This window comes from Arvicanthis niloticus, chromosome 6 (genome assembly GCF_011762505.2).
Source record: "Arvicanthis niloticus isolate mArvNil1 chromosome 6, mArvNil1.pat.X, whole genome shotgun sequence".
NCBI lineage: Eukaryota > Metazoa > Chordata > Mammalia > Rodentia > Muridae > Arvicanthis > Arvicanthis niloticus.
The window spans coordinates 50,432,225-50,450,064 of record NC_047663.1 but is presented as its reverse complement, the minus strand read 5'-3'; the positions used below and the strand labels follow the sequence as shown (position 1 = coordinate 50,450,064).

Here is a 17,840-nt window from a genome sequence, read left to right as displayed (position 1 = left end):
GAGGGTATTCCTCCACCCACCCACCCACTTCTACCTCCCTGCCCTCAAATTCCTCTACAGTAGGTCATCAAGCCTTCGTAGTACCAAGGGCCTGTCCTCTCATTTATGCCTGACAAAGCCATCCTCTGCTACATATGTGCCTGGAGCCACGAGTCCTTTCAAACACATCAGTTTCTTAAGCTGGAACTCACACCTCTATATGAGAGGTTGTAACCAAATGTGCCCTTTGCAAATTCATCATAAGAACAGAAGGCCTGTGCATATGCAAATGTGTGCACTGAATCTGAGGTGGTTCTGTCATTGAGTCCATGTTGCATCCTGTGACTTTGCTACATTTGACCAGACAACATGCATTTTATTTATTTATTTATTTTTAATTTTTATTGGATATTTTATTTATTTACATTTCAGATGCCTTCCCCTTTCCCCATTTCCCCTCTGTAGAACTCCCTTATCCCATCCCCCCTCCTCCTTTTTGCTTTTATACCATTTTAATTACATGCAAGTATTAAGGTCAGTTCTAGGTTGAGGAAGTAGCAATACAATAGATGCAAATAGTCAAGGAATAAGCAAGACAATAAACATAGATAGTCAAAGAACAAGCAAGGCAATAAACAAAGTTCAATGAATACTCCTGGGATCACTGTTTCTAAGAGCTTCTCAGGATGACCAAAATATCTGAGCCATTTTCCCTGTCCTAGCCCAAAGTTATTTTCATATCTGAAGCTTACTTCCTTGTTCTAGCCTAAAATGTAGATTCCTGCCTGAAATTACTTCTTTGTTCTACCCTAAGATTTAGATACCTGCCTGATATTATTTTTTTGTTTTAGCCTAATGTCAGGTTCTTGCCTGAAACCTCCTTCCTTGTCCATGGCCCATGTCAGATTCTTGCCAAGCAGCCCCAAATGCTCTTTACCTCTTTCCCTTTTTTTATTTCATTAACAAGACCAAGCCTGTCTTAGGTCATTCTGACAAGAATGCCTTCCTTAATCTTCATGGAATATGCATTATGAAAAGCAATGCACTTCTGGCTTATGTTGGTATGTGTAGGAGGAGCTAAGGTGGGAGGAATAAGGAGAGGAAGAGGAGGAGTAAGGGAGGAAGAGGAGGAGCTAAGGGAGAGACAGAGAATGAGAGAGGTGAACATGGAGGCACATGTTCAGGTATCTCCACCAGTCAAAGGTAGTTGGTATATCTAGGTTGGGTATTGGGTTACACTTTTGATTGTATGGACATCTTGTTATTGATCATTACCAAACTTATAAAGCCTCTGATTAACATTTAAGCATTAGAGTTTCATTTTCTTACTGGGCCTGTGTGGATGGCGGGATGGTCTGGGCAATGCCCACCCAGCCTTGCAGAGACAGCATGGGAGATTGGCAGAGCAACCTTCCACACTGGTGACTTGTGGGTGGCAGGACTGGTGTTTTTGGCTGGCTGTTTCTAGCTGTGGCATGCACATGGCCACTGGCCATGCAACATTCGGCTGAACTAGGCAGAGCTGCTGCAGCCTAGATAGTTGGCTTTACCTGCAGCTGTTTTTAAATATTTACTTCAAAAGGTATGGCTCTGTGTAGAATCTTACCCATCCTTGGCTTGCCAGCATGTTAATTTAATAACTTTGTCTGGGGGTCTATTTTCAGGCTCAATCCATGTACTTTGGCTGCCAACATGTTGATGTTGTTAAAGAGAAGCTTTAACATGGTGGGCAGGAAAAAAGTATTCCCAGAACAAAAAAGGTTAGCATGATCAAGCTATGTATGCCATTCTTGAAGCTTGACCAAAATGGAAATACTGACCTCAGGCCATGGGTAATTTTATCAGCAGTGCCTACCAAATCAATGCTCATCAGAGCAGTATTTTTTAAATTCATAAGCTCACTGTGCAAAGTTAAAACATCCAGAGAGGTGTTAGAATTATGACAAATACACTGCACATGTCTTTAAACTTTTTCCTAATTATAATGACTACCACTGTAAATTTTAGAAGTAACATGAATCCAATGGTATTTGGCATTTGACATTCAAGATGGCTCCTTACTCTTAAACTCTGAACCTCCTTCCAATAATTTGAATAGGATAAAGAGCATCAATCCATTGTTCCAAATGCCTATCTAAATCAGCTTGTATATTCAATACATTAGTAACATTTTTTTTTTTTTGCTAAATGATACACAAAAGTAGCTGTCTTAACTTCTTGTGTCAAAGCAATTGCAGAAGCAGTGGTGCTAGCGATTAATGTAATTAAAGTTTTTATACCAGTCATAATCAAGCTCACTACCCTCTTCCTTCTGCTTAAAGCTTAACTCACTTCTTCCGGTACTTGCAAGCTTTTTTTTCAGAATATCAAGGTCCTGTGATACTCAGGGTAATAAAACATCTGAGGAACAACATGCATTTTAAAAGCCTCCTTCCTTTCCTATTCATAAGACATTGATTTTCCAGACTACTATCATCTCTTTGTTTCCATTCTCAAGATCTCTATCTTGCTTGTATCATGGTGGGTCAGGTTGGCTTGAGGGTGGTTACTTTGATCATCAGAGCAGGGTGGACAAGACCTGAATAGACTTGTTGGTCCCACTTTTTTAAAAGATGGTCAACTCACATGACCATTTGTCTAGGGAAGTCAAGGGAGAACATCTGGATCCCCAAGAGGTTACATGGAAACAGCGCTATCAGAAAGGAAACTCACATGGCCACTAGTTACAGATGGAGAAACAAAGAGACAAAGGAAGTTCAGGCAGGGTAGGGACTCTAAGTAGAATGTGCACCCTTCAGCCACTAAAATGTCAGGATCCAAAAGAGATCCCTCCTTACTCCTCAGAGAGGTCCATGACCAGGTGAGGATGGGTCTCCTTCAGAGCTTGGTAGAATTGGTCTTTGCAGGCTTGACTCCAGGATCGGCTGAAGCTGAAGAGCTTCCTCATCTTGTCTTGGTTTGTAGTCTCAGCCCGCACTGCCTCATAGGAGTCTTCACTCAGCACCAGATTATGAAGCTTGTCCAAGAGAGGATCCACTGATGTCACTCGGGCCACCAACTGCTCCCGATGCTGGTCCATGAAGTGTAGCAAGGAAGGAGCATCTAAGGATAAAGATGAGAAAGGCACTGAGCAAGGAAATACTCCTTCAGGGTCTCTGACTGACTGCCTATTTCTTGCTCTTTTCCTGTAACTACTGTTTTCTTCTGCACCCCTGGCTCCCTTCTTCCTCTGGAAGGCCAGTAAAAAAATAGCACTACATATTTGAGGCAAGTTATCAGTATGACACTCTGCATAACCAGGAGGTGGGGTTCTTGGTGGGGTATTAAGTTTGGGAGTGAATAGAGGTATTTTTACCATGGCAAGAATCAAGGTGAGTGAGATGAACTCTGTCTGAGTATGAGGCTCTCCTATATTCTGGTGCAATTTGCAAACTGAGGCTCCTCTTTATTCTCTGCACTTCTCTCAAGGATCAGATTATATACCAGCAGAATAATATTGGCTTCTTTATCCTCTTAGAGCTTTTACTAACCTTTGGGGGCTGGAGAAACTTTGAATAGTGCTTGTCTGATGTCTCCTGAAAGAAAGGAGAGATGAAGATGAAGCATCTGTAATGAGGTCCATACCAACACTCAGTGCATTCTGTGAAACTCCTACCCATGCCTGAGATTTTAAGGATGAATTATAGATATTCTCATATAATCTGAAAGGTTAATAGTTCCTCAGTTAGTAATCCAGGGCATCTTAGACCTAGCTTATCATCAAAGGAAGAATGGACCTGGAAAGAAGCAATAGACACTCCTCCCACATGAACTCAGACTAAATTTTATCCTTGAATGACTTTCTTGAGGACAACAATCAAGTCCCTTGAGAGATGACTTAAATCATTTTGGTAAAAAAAATCTTTTTGTCTTTGTTTGATTTTGTACATTCACAAATGACAAAATTGTGTCCCAGATTTGATGGTAGAATTCAGGTGAAGCAATACAGAGCGCAGGGGAATAGTGAACGAATTTCATCCACACATGAATGAGATTAATAAAATGCAGCTCATGAATAAGCCTCAAGGGATTCAGAGGTCCCTACATCCACTGTGCTCTAACAGTTTATGGAAGTCAGCTCATGAACCTGTGTTGGGAGCCGACTTTAGTAGAAAGCGGCTAGATCAACTTTGCAGCCATCTGGAACCATATACCCTGACGAAAGATTTGGTTTTCAATAGCCTACAACAGCTGAAGCACACTCTGATATCCCACATATTTTGTGTTGCTGTTTACTGGCCCCAGCTACAAGGTGCATGTGGTAGTCACGCCTGCAAGACATGCGGTTCACGTGCTGTCCACGTGCTATCTACGCCATACATGCCTGTAAGGCGCACATGCTATCCAAGCCTGCAAGGCATTGCGGTGCACGTGCTGTCCACGCTATAGACGCCTGTAAGGCTTACGTCATATCAACACCTGCAAGGCACGTGGTATCCACGTGCCTACAAGGCATGTGGCAAAAGCCTATAAATAGCTCAGAATTCCCTTCAATAAACGAGACTTGATAAGAGACTTGATCAGACGCCCTGTCTTGTCTCAACAAACCTGTAGTATTGGGAAGTCCTGGTTCCATTTGTATGAAGAAAATATGGTATGGGATACAATCCATGCTAGGTGGAACATCTTGTTGCATCCTGAGCTATAGATAAACTGAAGCATCTAATGAAGAAAGTGACAGAGTGACCATGAATTTTAAAACCAAGATGTAATACTGGGGCTAAAAGTGGGCAATGGTTATAATCTTCCAGTATCTGAATACGGTCCCATTCAAGAAAGGAATAGATCTTAATGAGTCCCAAAGGACAGAATTAAGAAAAATATGTGGTGGCTGGGTATGGTGGTACAGGTCATTAAATCTAGCACTTTGGAACTTGAGGCAAGCAGATCTCTGTGAGTTAAAGGCCTGGGCTTTTTACACAGAGGAAAATCACACAGTTGTAAGATGGGATCATTGGAGTAACCAGAGAATTATCACAGGAGGAAACACAGGGCCAGGGAACTATTAGCTACTAGAAAAGCACAGGTTAAATTACTTATGTGTCAGGAGCTATAATGGGATAAGCTAATAATTATCAGGTGATCATCCTAAAATGCTTGCCTTGGATTATTATATAATCTGCAACAAGTGAGTCCTCATTTAGCAAGGCTGTGAGGGACTTATTCTAGGAAAGATTCCTGCTATTAATATGCTTTTCCTATTATTATTATTTAAACATATGTAGCAATCACTAAGCAATAGCACACCCCTTTGGAGAAGATCTCTGTAGATCCACAAAGATGTATTATTGTCTTGTAGTGATTCTATATAGACAAATAGATGACTTCTTAAGTCTTAATGATGATCCTATAAGAATTCCTAAAATTATATCAATGATTATTAAGCTCTTTTATAGTGGGACTGCTATTAGGTCCCATCCTGATAGTCAAAACTGTAATGGGAACTCTGCCAATCTCCTGAGTGTCATCAGTTAATTGCCTTTAGATAGTAAACAGAGTTTCTCTTGCTCAGGGGACATTCCAAGAGGTGGTAAAACAATTAACCAAAGGTCACTAATAGGGAACTCATTATTTATTATTGGCGCTAGGACAGAAGATGAAATATTGCCTGGGTTTATCTATACAAAACTTCACTAATTTCTTAGTTATAGTTTTTAACCTTCAGTGAACCTGTGGAGTTAGACAGGTGATGGATGTTTAGCCAGATAATTACTCCTAATGGATATGCATGTAAACATTCCCTGTTGTACACTTCTATCTTAATTTATAATTTGATTTTTGGTGTGAACTTGTGATGAACTTTGTAACATGTGACCATGTACTCTGAAAGATGCATAAGTAGTGAAGACAAAGACAAAGAGAGCAGTACGAGAGCCGTAGAGTAGTTGCAGATGTAGTGGTTCCTTAGGAGCCGTTCTTCCTTTCCTTTTCCCCTGCCTAGAATTTTTTCCCTTAGAATTTTTCCTTTGTTAGAATTTTTTCCTTTTCCCCACCTAGGACCTTTCCACCTTTCCCCTTAGATAGCTTTCATAGGATGCTTTTTTACACTTAGTAATAAACTCTATAGCAAATTCTCTAAGTATCTTTTCTTCCTGTGACCACAGACTAGCAGAGGTAAGTTAGAGCCCAGAAGCTCCTTCTGAGAGAGTACAAAGGCTGTTTACCTAATCCTCTGCTGTTAGGCTACAGGTGTTAATCACCTCAGCCTGCAGTCTTTTACCCTCAGAAGAAGGTTTTAGGATAGTACAAGGCTATCTGCCTAGTCCTCTGCTGTCTTTGGGCTGAGGTGCCAGTGCCAGAAGTGGCAGTTTCTGGCCAGAGGATACAAGAGGGCAGGCCAGCTACAGTAGCATAACCCTAGGTGTTAACCCCTGACAATGCTCTTCCCACCCCCCTTGGCTGTCTCAAGAAGAACTGACAAAAGGAGAAGAAAGAAGACACCATCTCCTCCCACCCACACTGGGGCAGGCTCCCAGCACTATGATTGCTTCTCATCCCTTCAGACTATCCATAATCAAGGAAACAAATCATAATGAATGCTGGGGTGGATGTGGGAAAAGGAAAACTTAGCCACTGCCAGAGGTAGTCCAAGCTAGAGCAGCCACTGTGAAGATAAATCTTGAGGCTTCTTGAAGACTAGAACTAGAACTACCCTATAACTCTGCTTTGCACTCTTAGTAATATATCCATCTGAGAGACCAAACATTTCAAGTTCAGATACCATTTTAGAGAACTTGAAATTAGGTAAACTATCAGGCTGGTATCTAGCATTAGATTCTAAGTTATTCCCCCAACAGAACCTGAGCTTAGCTCCAGTTTTTAGGCTAACCTCAACAAGACCAAGGTCTTCTAGTTAATTTCCCACAACAAATCCAGCATTTCTAGTTTAATTCCCAACAAGCCCAGCCCCTGGTGATGACCACAAATGCAGAAGGAAGCAAATGGTAAGTGTATAATTAGACTCTTAGTAGCAGCCAATAATGCTAAAGGCCATAGTAGGTTTCCAATCAGATGCTTGCCAAGGTAGAAAAACTTACCCTTGTTTGTTGTTTTCTATAAAGCCTTATTCCTATGAAAATTTGGGGGTCCTCTCCATCACATCCAACCTGCACATAGGTGGTGGGCTGAGGGATCTGAGCCAGCTTGAATAAAGGTCCTGTTGTGATTTGCATTCAATAGGCCCTTTTCTGTTTTGGGAGTTCATTACACTTCCTTGTACACAACAAAATTTATATTCTACAATGGAGACATTTGCACAACCATGCTCCTTGAACTTCTGTTCCCTATAACTAGGAAATGCAATCAGTGTAGATGCCCATCAACAGATGATTAGATAACAGACGTATGGCAGATTCATACCATGGGATTTGACTGAGCTGTGAAGAAAATGGCATTATAATTGGCATTATAAAATGGCATTATTATAAGTGTATAAACTAGTAAAGATATCAAGCAAGACAATTCATGTCCAGAAGGAAAGAACACATTACACATGTGAAGCTTATAAACCCCCTGAAACCAGAAAACAAGAAATAAGACTTGACTTAAAGAACAACAACAAAAAAAAAGGACAGTAGGAGATTGGTAAAATGTAGCTGGATTAGAAACCTAATATTTGGTAACTATAAAAAACGTAACACAAAACAAGGCTTGAAATGGAAATACTAGAAGTAATGACTTTCAAAACAAAAACTAAGTTCTAAATGTCAGTACCTCCTTAGGAATTTGTGGGCAGGGAAGTCCTGGGGGTTCCTAAGACAGTACAGGCTTATGTCATTCTGACAAGTTCCCCCAAACTGCTAGTAGCTTTAGCATTATATTTGATTACATCACACCTCTTAGACATGTGATGCAGAGAATTCAAGCTAGAGGTGAGTTAAAAGCTTTCTTCCTATTTTATGTCCTCAGGCTGCTGAGGAAGAAAAGAAATCAACAACAGGCTGACTCATCTCAGTTCTCTATGATCATAAACCAACCTGGCAAGGTGGTCCCTCTGCTGCACAGTGGCACAAACATGATGGGAGCAGTCATTAACTCCTTGACTCCCACTCGATACGATAGACTCCATCCTTAGCAGTATTAATCTTGTAAAACAAATAATCCAACCCAGGTCTGTAGAAATCTTAGATTCTTGGGAGAAGCTGCTATTGCTGCTTATCAAAATGGACGTAGTACTAATGCCCTGCTAAATATCTATGTTTATAGCATAGACAAACCTACTTTCAGCATACATCAGAAAAGTATCTGTTTGGTGTGAATGGAGGTGACTGCACATACTTATGTGCAGGAGGCTGAGAAAAAAGTATGGGTGAATAGTCACCCATGTAAGTAAGTCATTTATATCATGCCATTAAGGCTTAAGTAGCATGGTGAAACTTGAATTAGAGAGAATACAGCATACTGTATGGAGAAGGCAGGGTGTTTTCATGGTCATCATGAGCTCATAGCACCCACTCCTCCTGTGTCTGGAACCTCACTAGTTTGACCTGTCCATCAATCAGTTACCCATGGGGAAGCAGCTTGTAGGGACAGTACACTTACTATTAAACTATTTGCTAGTAATAAATTATTTAATTTGGAGAGGTAAATATTCTACCTGTATAACTGTAGGTGTGATCACTATGTTCTCCAGGATAGTACAAAACTCTTGGTCACACAGATGGTCCAAGTTAAACTCTGTGAGATGAAGAAAACCCTTTTGAATGTGTCAAAGAGATTTATAGAAAAGAATCAGAGCTGGCAGGAGAAGGAGGGAGAGTAGAGAGGACTTTTCTTTCCTTTGCTTATTAACTTTTTAAAGGTGGAGTTACTGCAATGAATTGTATGTGAGTATAAAATTGTTAAAAGTAATATATTAATACACATTATGTATAGACTTAAGATTGAGTATCTCATGTTGTAAACTGGAGCCAGATCTTTGTGCACCTCAATCTGTCACTTCCAGTGCAGTGGGAGCAGAAAGAGAACACAGGATTGAGAAAAGGTGGCTTAGGGAATGTGGTACTTTGCATATGATGTGTTCCCTGAAAATGATCATGTGTTGAAGGACTGGTCCTGCAGCAGTATTCAAAGGTGACAGTTCTGAGGGCTGTGAGTCTTTAAATGAAGCCATACACCAATGCTCTCATCATGGAGTGATGGACTGAGAATGGAAAGAGAATCTCATAGGAGTGTACAGTTGGAGAAGGACAGTCACTGGGCGTGTCTGGGAGAGAACATGGTGAATGGACTTTCTTTCTTCTCTTCTTACCTCCACTTACTCCTCTTCTTCCCAGTACCTCTCCCTCTCTTTGTCTCTCTCCCCCTCTTTTTGCTTTTGAGCTACCACACAAACAGCCTTTTCTCTCAAATGGAAGCTCCCACTTCCATGATATCCTGTTTCACATCAGGCTCAAAGAGTTGGAGGCAACTAACCATGGATGGAAACTTGGTTCTAAGACCTTGAATCAAAGGAAACCTTTCTTCTTCTAAAGATTATTTCTCATATATTTGTCATAATTGTGAAGAGATGACTAACGCAATGTCATAGTTTAAACTGTGCTCCTACAACCTTTTATTGATCTAGAAAACCACATGACTGATCTGATATTTCGTGGCACCAAGAAATAATGACAATACACATCTCTTCTCAATCATTGCCTTTCTTCAATTCTTAGGGTCTCTGGTCTTAAACTAATTTTACCTGGTTTCAGCAAGGCCTCCCATACGAGATTCATATGCCTCTTGTCTCTAATTTGCAACATAATCTCTGAATCCATGTGTCCAATGTAGATCTCAGAGAAGAGCTGAGATTCCTCAGGGCTTCGGTAGCAGAGCTCCAGTTCCTAGAGACACAGAGAAGGAGAGGGAGAGGGAGAGGGGAAGGGAGAAGGTGAGGGGGGAGAGAGGGGGTATATGGTAGGGGGAGATGGAGACCATGTGAGAAGCCTCTACTCATGTGAATCAGGACTTTCCATTACCTCATAATCTCTTGATCTTGCATACCACAGTAGACATTATCTTTTGCACTGAGGTTACACACAGCCTTTGACCATGCATCTTAACTCCCAAGGCTGAGGACCCAGCTGGCACCCAGCATGCTATTTCTTTTCTCAGTATTCTGATAAAACCTGACCAAAAACACCACAAGAAAAGTTTTATATTGTTGTTTAGTTTCATACTGGGGAATGCATTGAAGCTGGAGCTCCATTCTTAGTGGAAAAACTTGTGGCATGGCTTGTAATATCAGAGAGGATTAGGAATGAGCAGTCTGACATGGGATCAGGGCATGGCTATAAGCCTCTAGCTTGCTGATGACAGACAGGCCTAAGAGTTGGTTCCACAAATTCCTAAAATACTACCACTGTCTGGAGACAAACATTTACTGTTTAACATTTACACCTGTAGGAGACATTTCAGATTCAAACCATGGATGAGTGAGAGCTCATCCTGAAAGTCCTGTTCACAAATCCTCAGCCTGTGCTTCTCTCCATGTTTAGCTGGAATCTTCTCTGCATCAGTCTGAATTGAATTCCTCAAGTCCCCAGGTGTACTCTACATTCTTCTGTAGAAATTTCAGTTTTCTACAAATCCGTGTAACCAGATCCACAGGTTTTCCAAGCCTAGCATCAAAGACACCTGGATGCTCACCTTTGGCATAATTTCCACCTTTTTGGAGCCAGACACGATATAGCGGGAACCAACATAAAGAGCATCCACTGGGGGTGGCTTGTTTATGCGCACAAACTGAAACTTCATTTCTTCATCATCAATGGCCTAGGGAACATTACAGACAGTCATTTATCTAGATTTCTGGGCTACAAGGTCTGATCTGAATAAAATGAGGTAGTTGATCAGTACATTTTGTGGGATAAGATGATGACACCTCACGATCCCCTTTCTATCTTGTGTTCTGATACACTGATATCTGGGTTTTGGCCCTGTTCATGTTCATTTTGTGAACAGGGTAACTGCCACAGAAGAAGGGAGCTGATGCAGGTTGTACATGGAGCATTTTCATTCTTCTAGTGGATGGAAAGATGATATAGAGGCTGTTCAGTGGTTAGTAAATTGGTCTCAAAGGCAGTTGAGTGAGACTCTGGTGTGTGCAGGGCAAGAAGAAGGCAGAATTGTATAGGCACACCAGGTTCCCCATATAGAAATATATCCCAACTCTCAGTTCAGAATCTTTCCAAGGGGCTCAGTAGATATAACTCAAATTTTCTGTTTGCCCTCCATGCCCAATATTTGTGGTCCTCAGTGTCACCTTCCGAATAGTGCAGTCATTGGGGACCAGGTAAAGGTGAAAGGTGACGTCCTTGAGATAGAGGTGATAGTAGATCAGTGTGATTGAAGTGATAGGGATGAGTTGTCTGACAGCAGGAAACATTCTTAGTAGAACTCCTATTGGGGAGAAGCTTGGGCTTTCCAGTACTGCATAATGCCGTTCCACCCTTGCTGGGCTTTCTAGGACCATTCCATATTCTTGAAAGTGGGCAACATGGAACAAGGAGCTGTCCACCATTCCATCTGTGAAAGAAGAGATTCAAGAAATGTAGATATAGTATTTCCATCTATCCATGCTGGTCTGAAAAACTAGTATCCCATAATTGAGAATGATTGTGAATTTGTGGTTTGAATGATAATGGGCTGCTCTATTTGTTGGAACTGTTTTGGAAGGATTAGGAGGTATTTCCTTGTTGAATGAGCTGTGTCACTGGTGGGCTTTGAGGTTTGACAAGCTCATATCATCATCAGCTTTCTTTCTTTCCCATCAGAATGTAAGTTCTCAGCTATTGCTGTATGCTCCAGTGCCATGCCTACCTGCTTGCTGCCATGCTTTTTCCCATGAAGGTCTGTATATCATCCTCTGAAACTCTAAGCCCCAATACATTTTTTCTTCTATAACCTGCCTTGATTATGATTTCTATTCAGTTTGTATTTAATTTTTGATGTTTATGAGAAAATTGACTAATTTAAGATTTACTAATTAACTCCTAGTGATAACACCACAGAACTATCAACTGTTTCTGACTACAAATTCTTGATGCCAGGGAAGGTAACTGTGATTTGCTTCCAGAGGTAACTCATGCGGTGACTCTGTCCCTGGATAGTTGCTACTGGAATATTCACAGTGGTTGGAGGTTCATGATGGTCTTCTCCATGAATGATATAAAGAGGCTACTGCCAGAAACTTGATAACCCTCAGGTTCACCAAGGTGCTTTCATCACTAACCTCATTGATTTGAGATTTTGCAGTGTCTACTAAATTCTTTGTTGCAGGACATTTTTGTTGTTATAAATGAGATCCATGGTACCTTTGTCCACTAAAGTCAAAGCTATAAGAATCCATGGAATGGTTAATCTTAAATGTGAACCTAATAAAATCTAGCATCACCTTGGATCTAGGCTTGTAGGCATAATAGAAGGTGATTACCTTGATTAGGGTAATTGATTTGGGAAGATTGACCTCAGGTGGGTAATGCCATTCCATGGTATAGGATCCTGGACTGAGTTAAATGGAGAATGTCACAAGAGTACAAGCATTTACTGTTCTCTGCTCCATATCTGTTGATACAAGTTTACCAGGTGTCACACCTCCATGTTCTCAGACTTCCATATCATGATGAACTGACTTTACCTTTGAACTCTGAGGGAAACTAAATCTATGATATCCTGAGTTTCTTTGGTCAAGTATTGTTTTTTGAGTCACAAATAAAGTAACCTGGACAGAGAGTTGATATGAGGAGTTGGGTTGTTGCTATAAAAATGGCAGATAAGTGGTTCTTAGGCCTTTGGAGCTGTTTGTGGATAGAATATTGCAGAATTTGATACTTAGGACTGGAAATACTCTACTGTCCTGAGAGCAGAACTTATGGTGATATTCTGGTGAATGCTGGAAAGATAGAAATGCCTATAGATTCAGTGAAAGCCGAGTCATGAGGTTCCAGAGTGTAGAAAGGTTCTTATTGGGAAATTTAAACTGGAAAGAATCTATTCATGCAACATTTTGTTCAAGAATATAGATTTATTATGTTAATCCCCTGAATGTGATTGAAAATGAATTTAAATATAAAGGACTAATTTGGTAGGAGAAGTTTCTTGAGAAAAACTTTCTGAATAATTCTTCAGAATCAGCTGTAGTTGTTAAAGAGATCATCATCACAGAAGGGAAAGCTGCACTGTACTGTGGCAATAGAAAAGATGTCTTGAGGGAAAATCTCACCCTATAGGCTTCATCTTGTGAAAAGCCAAGTTCATTTAAATGCAGAAAGCCTAAACTGATAGTTTTCTCTGTTCCAAACAACTCAAGAAAGTGTTTCCCTATGGTCGGTACATCATACAGCTATTGGTATGGTCACATCTCAAAGCTGTCACTAAAACTTGACAGTATCATCCCTGTAGATTGTTTTATGTTTGAAATATGCTCTATTGAGGGGGTTCATTGAGTCAGGATGCACAGCTTCAGATAGCAGCTGTGGCCAGGCAATGTGTCTGAGTCAAAGATCCTGTGAGGAGGTCCTGGGTGGTCATTCTATGCACTTTTGAAAGTGAAGCCTGAGAGGGAATGTAAATCCTAGGATGTTGGAAAAGCCCAAACCACATTTTTTTCTGCCATATAAAGTTTTAGACAAGGATAGAGACATGGCCTAATGAGAGGCTATGTGTGTTTCATTTGTGGAACTGGAGAGTAGAGCTATCTAATTCTTTTGGAGTCTATTGAATGATACCATGAAACTCCATGGCTGGACATGAAGCTGCGGTTTTCGATGATGGAGTTTGTCTTGCTGTGGTCTGAGCACTTCCTGCTATGCTCTGACTCTTCCATGTTAAAATGTCAGTGTTTATTCTGTGCCACTGTATGTTGGAAGCATATAACTTGTTTTTTATTTCATAGGAGCTCATGGTTAAGACATTGCCTTGCATCTCTGTTTAGAGATTTTTGAACTCTTTGAGTTATTAAGGTCTAATGGGATCTTTGAAACTAGATTGTATTTTTAATGATTAGACGAAACTGAAATTTTAGAGACAGAGATTAGATAGTTATGATTCAAAGTGATGTGCTTGGGTATGAAGCTGACAATGGTTAGAACTGTGAAGTTTATTGACCCTTGTCAACTGGATGTGGTCCCTGCTAATGGGCCTACTCTCATGACCCTGGTATCTGGTATCTTTACTGCTTCAGGCAGTGAGGGGAAAGAGGGCACAGGACATCTCTTCTGCTTCTGGTCAATGCCACCTGATTGCAGATGGGTGGCAGGGCCAGCCATCCCTCACCGTGTACTCAGGGCTGGCTCACCAACTTTCCCTTGATCAGGGCCAGCACTACTGTTCTTCCCAAGTAAACTGCAGGCCTGGCTCTCCCAAGTGCTGTGTCTAGTTATGGGTAGTGTCAGATCACCCACTGTGATGACCTAAGGCTAGTTCTCTCAACTGCTGCAGGTGGTGAGGGGCCCGTGTGTGTGTGTGTGTGTGTGTGTGTGTGTGCAAGCATGTGTGTGTGTGTTGCATTATTTCTACATTTCCACCACCTGATACCCATCCTATTCATACTATGAACAAACACCTTCTTCCTTTGCTGTGAGTTGAATTCTGTTGTGTCTACAGTGATCCTATTGCTGTGCTTCTTGAAGCAAGAGAGGAATTAAACCTCACCAGCTTCTTGTACTACTCCTGGTTTTCTTGTTATTATTGCTTTTTTGGTAGAGTCTGGCTGCAGTCTAAAATGCTCTTGAATTCTAATTTATTCTCAGCCTCTAGAGTGCCGGGGTCACAGACTGCAGTAATGGCTTTTTTAAAAATGAGATCATTCATTGGGAACCTTGTTTTTTGAGACATTGTTTCTCTGTAGCCCTGGCTGTCCTGGAACTCACTCTGTAGACCAGGCTGGCCTCAAACTCAGAAACCCACCTGCCTCTGCCTCCCAAGTGCTGAGATTAAAGGTGTGTGCCACCACTGCTGACGGGGCTCTTGTTCTCAAATGGCATGTGGTGACATAATTTTCTCCCTTCCTGTAGGAGTGTAATGGCTTACAGTGTTGGTTGACCCAGAGTAACAAATGTTTCTTATAGTTTCCAAGATTCACTTTGCAAAAACCTCTTCAAAGCAGTGGCAGGTCCTTCCTTCCTGCCCCAGCCTGTGGCTGCTACAGAATAATGACCCACAGGAGCTGTCCAAATGGCAGCTCCTGTCAAAATTGTAAGCAACATGAACCTCAGAGTAGATGCTGGCCTGAGGAGCTGTCCACTGTAGCTACACCTTCTCTCCTGCCTTAACATAGAGTCTTGGTGAAACTCCACTGCAAGACTTTTCCCACAGGAACTGGCCACAATAGTGGCACCTCCTCTCCAGCCTCCCTAGAAACCCCACAGAGATGGTGCCTCAACAAAAGCCAGCTGCAATCGGGAAGGACTTCCCACCATAACCCATGAGCCTGATGCAGAAAATAGGTGAAAAAGAATCACCAATTCCTGAGCTAGAAAACCCACTAATCCCCGAGCTTCCTTTCTACAAACACTCACCAATCTCTGAGTATAAAACTCCACCAATCTCTGAACAGGAAAACCCATATATCCTCTAACTCCCCAAGCTCAGGACTTGAAATCTCATCAATCCTGAATCTTGAAATCTCTGCCCTAAAAGCTCCACCCCTCAGAAATCCTATATAAGCCTTGTCCATAGTCCAATTCCTTGCTGTGCACTCCTGGGAGTGGGAGCAGAGGGCAGCCATTCCTGGATCTGTCCCTCTGGAACTTGGACTCTCTAATAAATGTCTTTCATGGAATTTTCTGCCTGGTGTGACTCTCTGGTTGTAAGACTACAAGAAGACAAGAAGCAATGAAGAGAAGAGAAGAAGTGAAGAGAAGGAGCAGGGCTGAGTCTCCTGAGCTCCTCAGCTCAGCTGGGGAGACCCTCTCCTTGAAGCTGCAGTGCCTCTGTTGAAGATGCTTCCCCTCAGAGCTGTGTGGTTCCTGAGCTCCCATCTCTTAGGATACCATTCTATTGGACTACCTTCTCCCCCTAATAACTGTATAGTTCCTGTGCTTCCAATCCCAAGATACACTTCCATCTGAGCAGAAACAGTACCCCTTGAGGGACAGTTTGTAATGAGTACTTGATAATCACCAGTTAATGTTGCTACTGTGGACATCACTGTCTAATTAGGGATTCCTTATGGTAAAACAGAAAAAAAGTTATAAGGCTGGGAGACATGTGCTTCAAAGAAGATACATCAGACAAGAAGGGATGATAAAACATACCATTTCCACTTCTGTAAACTGTTCTGCCCCATTAAGGAAAACTTGAAACACTTCTTTATTACCCTTCATCCTTTAGTTCCTACATGGCCTGTCAAGTCCATCCATTATTACAACCTTCCTCCTAAAGCTTCCCTTGGTTACCTTGGAGAGCCACAAAATGAGGGAGGTACACTGCAGTCACAGCTCCTTGCTCAGCCTTGATGTCAAACAGAGGTCCAACCACCATGTGACTGTGTTGCAAGGGAGTCTTGTTCAGGTATTGGCTCCAGGCACAGAATTCAATCTCAATTGTCACTGCCCTTGTCACCACAATATGGAGTCCTGTGCTGGGACAGTGGTAGGAACCAGCCATGGGCAATTGAACTCTGGAAGAGGGAAAAGCAGACACCAGTTTAAACTAGTAGTACTCATCTGTTGTGTGCAGACCCATTGCAGAGTTCAGGACACAGCAGACTTCAGGCATCTGGCTCTGAGTTTTATTCCTCTGCTGTCTCTGTGGATCCCTGATTAGTCATTTAATATCCCAATGTGTTTTCTCATCTGTACAGAGGGTTAATGATGACATCATTTCAGAGAACTGTGAGTACTGAGTGATCTAATGCAAATCTCCATGTAACACATGTAGGGAGCAGTCAGCTCTTCCTGTAATGGTAACGATGATGGTGATAATGTTGAAATAGGTGTGTGTGTGTGTGTGTGTGTGTGTGTGTGTGTGTGTGTGTATGTGTGTGTGTGTCCATGGCATTGTTCATGTGTGTGAAGTTTGGGAGATAAACAACCTAAGACATTGTGTACACTTGACAAGGGCTCAAACAATCAGGTACAACTTCAGTTTTTAATGTTTGTATTCTTAAAGTGTATATTTCCCAATAATGAGAGTCTATCTGATGACAATAGTGGTAAATTGATGGTACTGAAAGAACACTTTATAAAGATCTTCAGTTATTTTCCCAATGCTGTCTGTTTGGCGACTGTTGGGTAGAGAAGTGCCAGTTCTGTGGTAGAAAATGAAGAGTGACAGTTTCTTTAGCTGACATAGTGACTGTTACAGTGTTGGATGAGGGTAACAGGTCATAGAAAATACCATCATTGTATATTTAGTCATTTGTTGTTCATGGGACAATAATTTTTCAAGGACAGGGCTTCTGTATACTTGATCATGTTCTCAGCTTCAGGAGTTTCTTGGTACACACGGTTGTTAGTAAAGTAAGAATGTAGAGAGTACAGGGATGGGAAGGAAAAGAAAGAAACAGGAAAAACAAACATCATATGGAGTGGAAGGCTGTTTATAGCAGGAGTAAAGTAATTACCAGAAAGACTACATTTCACATAATGAGCAAAGCTTAGCAAAGATTGTTTAGGTGAAATGAAGTACTCAGGTCAGCACAGTTGAACTGTTAGTGGTGTGCTGGTTGTGGAAGACTAGGTCCTATCTTAATCATAGGGATGCCTAGTAAAATTATTGTGGGTGAAATCCTATGATGTCTTGGACATATATTACTGTGACAGTTGTACTGTCACAATACTATGGTAGTGTTGACAGAGAAAGACTGAGCATAGTTGAAACAAATTTGAAATGGTTGA

General features: G+C 41.4%; 1 protein-coding gene across 1 annotated transcript in view; it reads right to left on the bottom strand.

Annotated features, from left to right (window-relative positions):
* Positions 1 to 425: 425 nt before the first annotated feature.
* Positions 426 to 17,840, bottom strand: part of LOC117710976 (NACHT, LRR and PYD domains-containing protein 1a-like) — a 44,239-nt gene continuing 26,824 nt past the window's right edge. Inside the window, exons 9-14 of the mRNA XM_034506331.2 lie at positions 16,398 to 16,621; positions 11,264 to 11,526; positions 10,648 to 10,773; positions 9,701 to 9,842; positions 3,510 to 3,554; positions 426 to 3,081 (exon numbers count right to left, since the gene is read on the bottom strand). Coding sequence (XP_034362222.2) covers positions 2,813 to 3,081; positions 3,510 to 3,554; positions 9,701 to 9,842; positions 10,648 to 10,773; positions 11,264 to 11,526; positions 16,398 to 16,621 — 1,069 coding nt within the window. The 3' untranslated portion in view covers positions 426 to 2,812. The remainder of the gene's footprint in view (positions 3,082 to 3,509; positions 3,555 to 9,700; positions 9,843 to 10,647; positions 10,774 to 11,263; positions 11,527 to 16,397; positions 16,622 to 17,840) is intronic.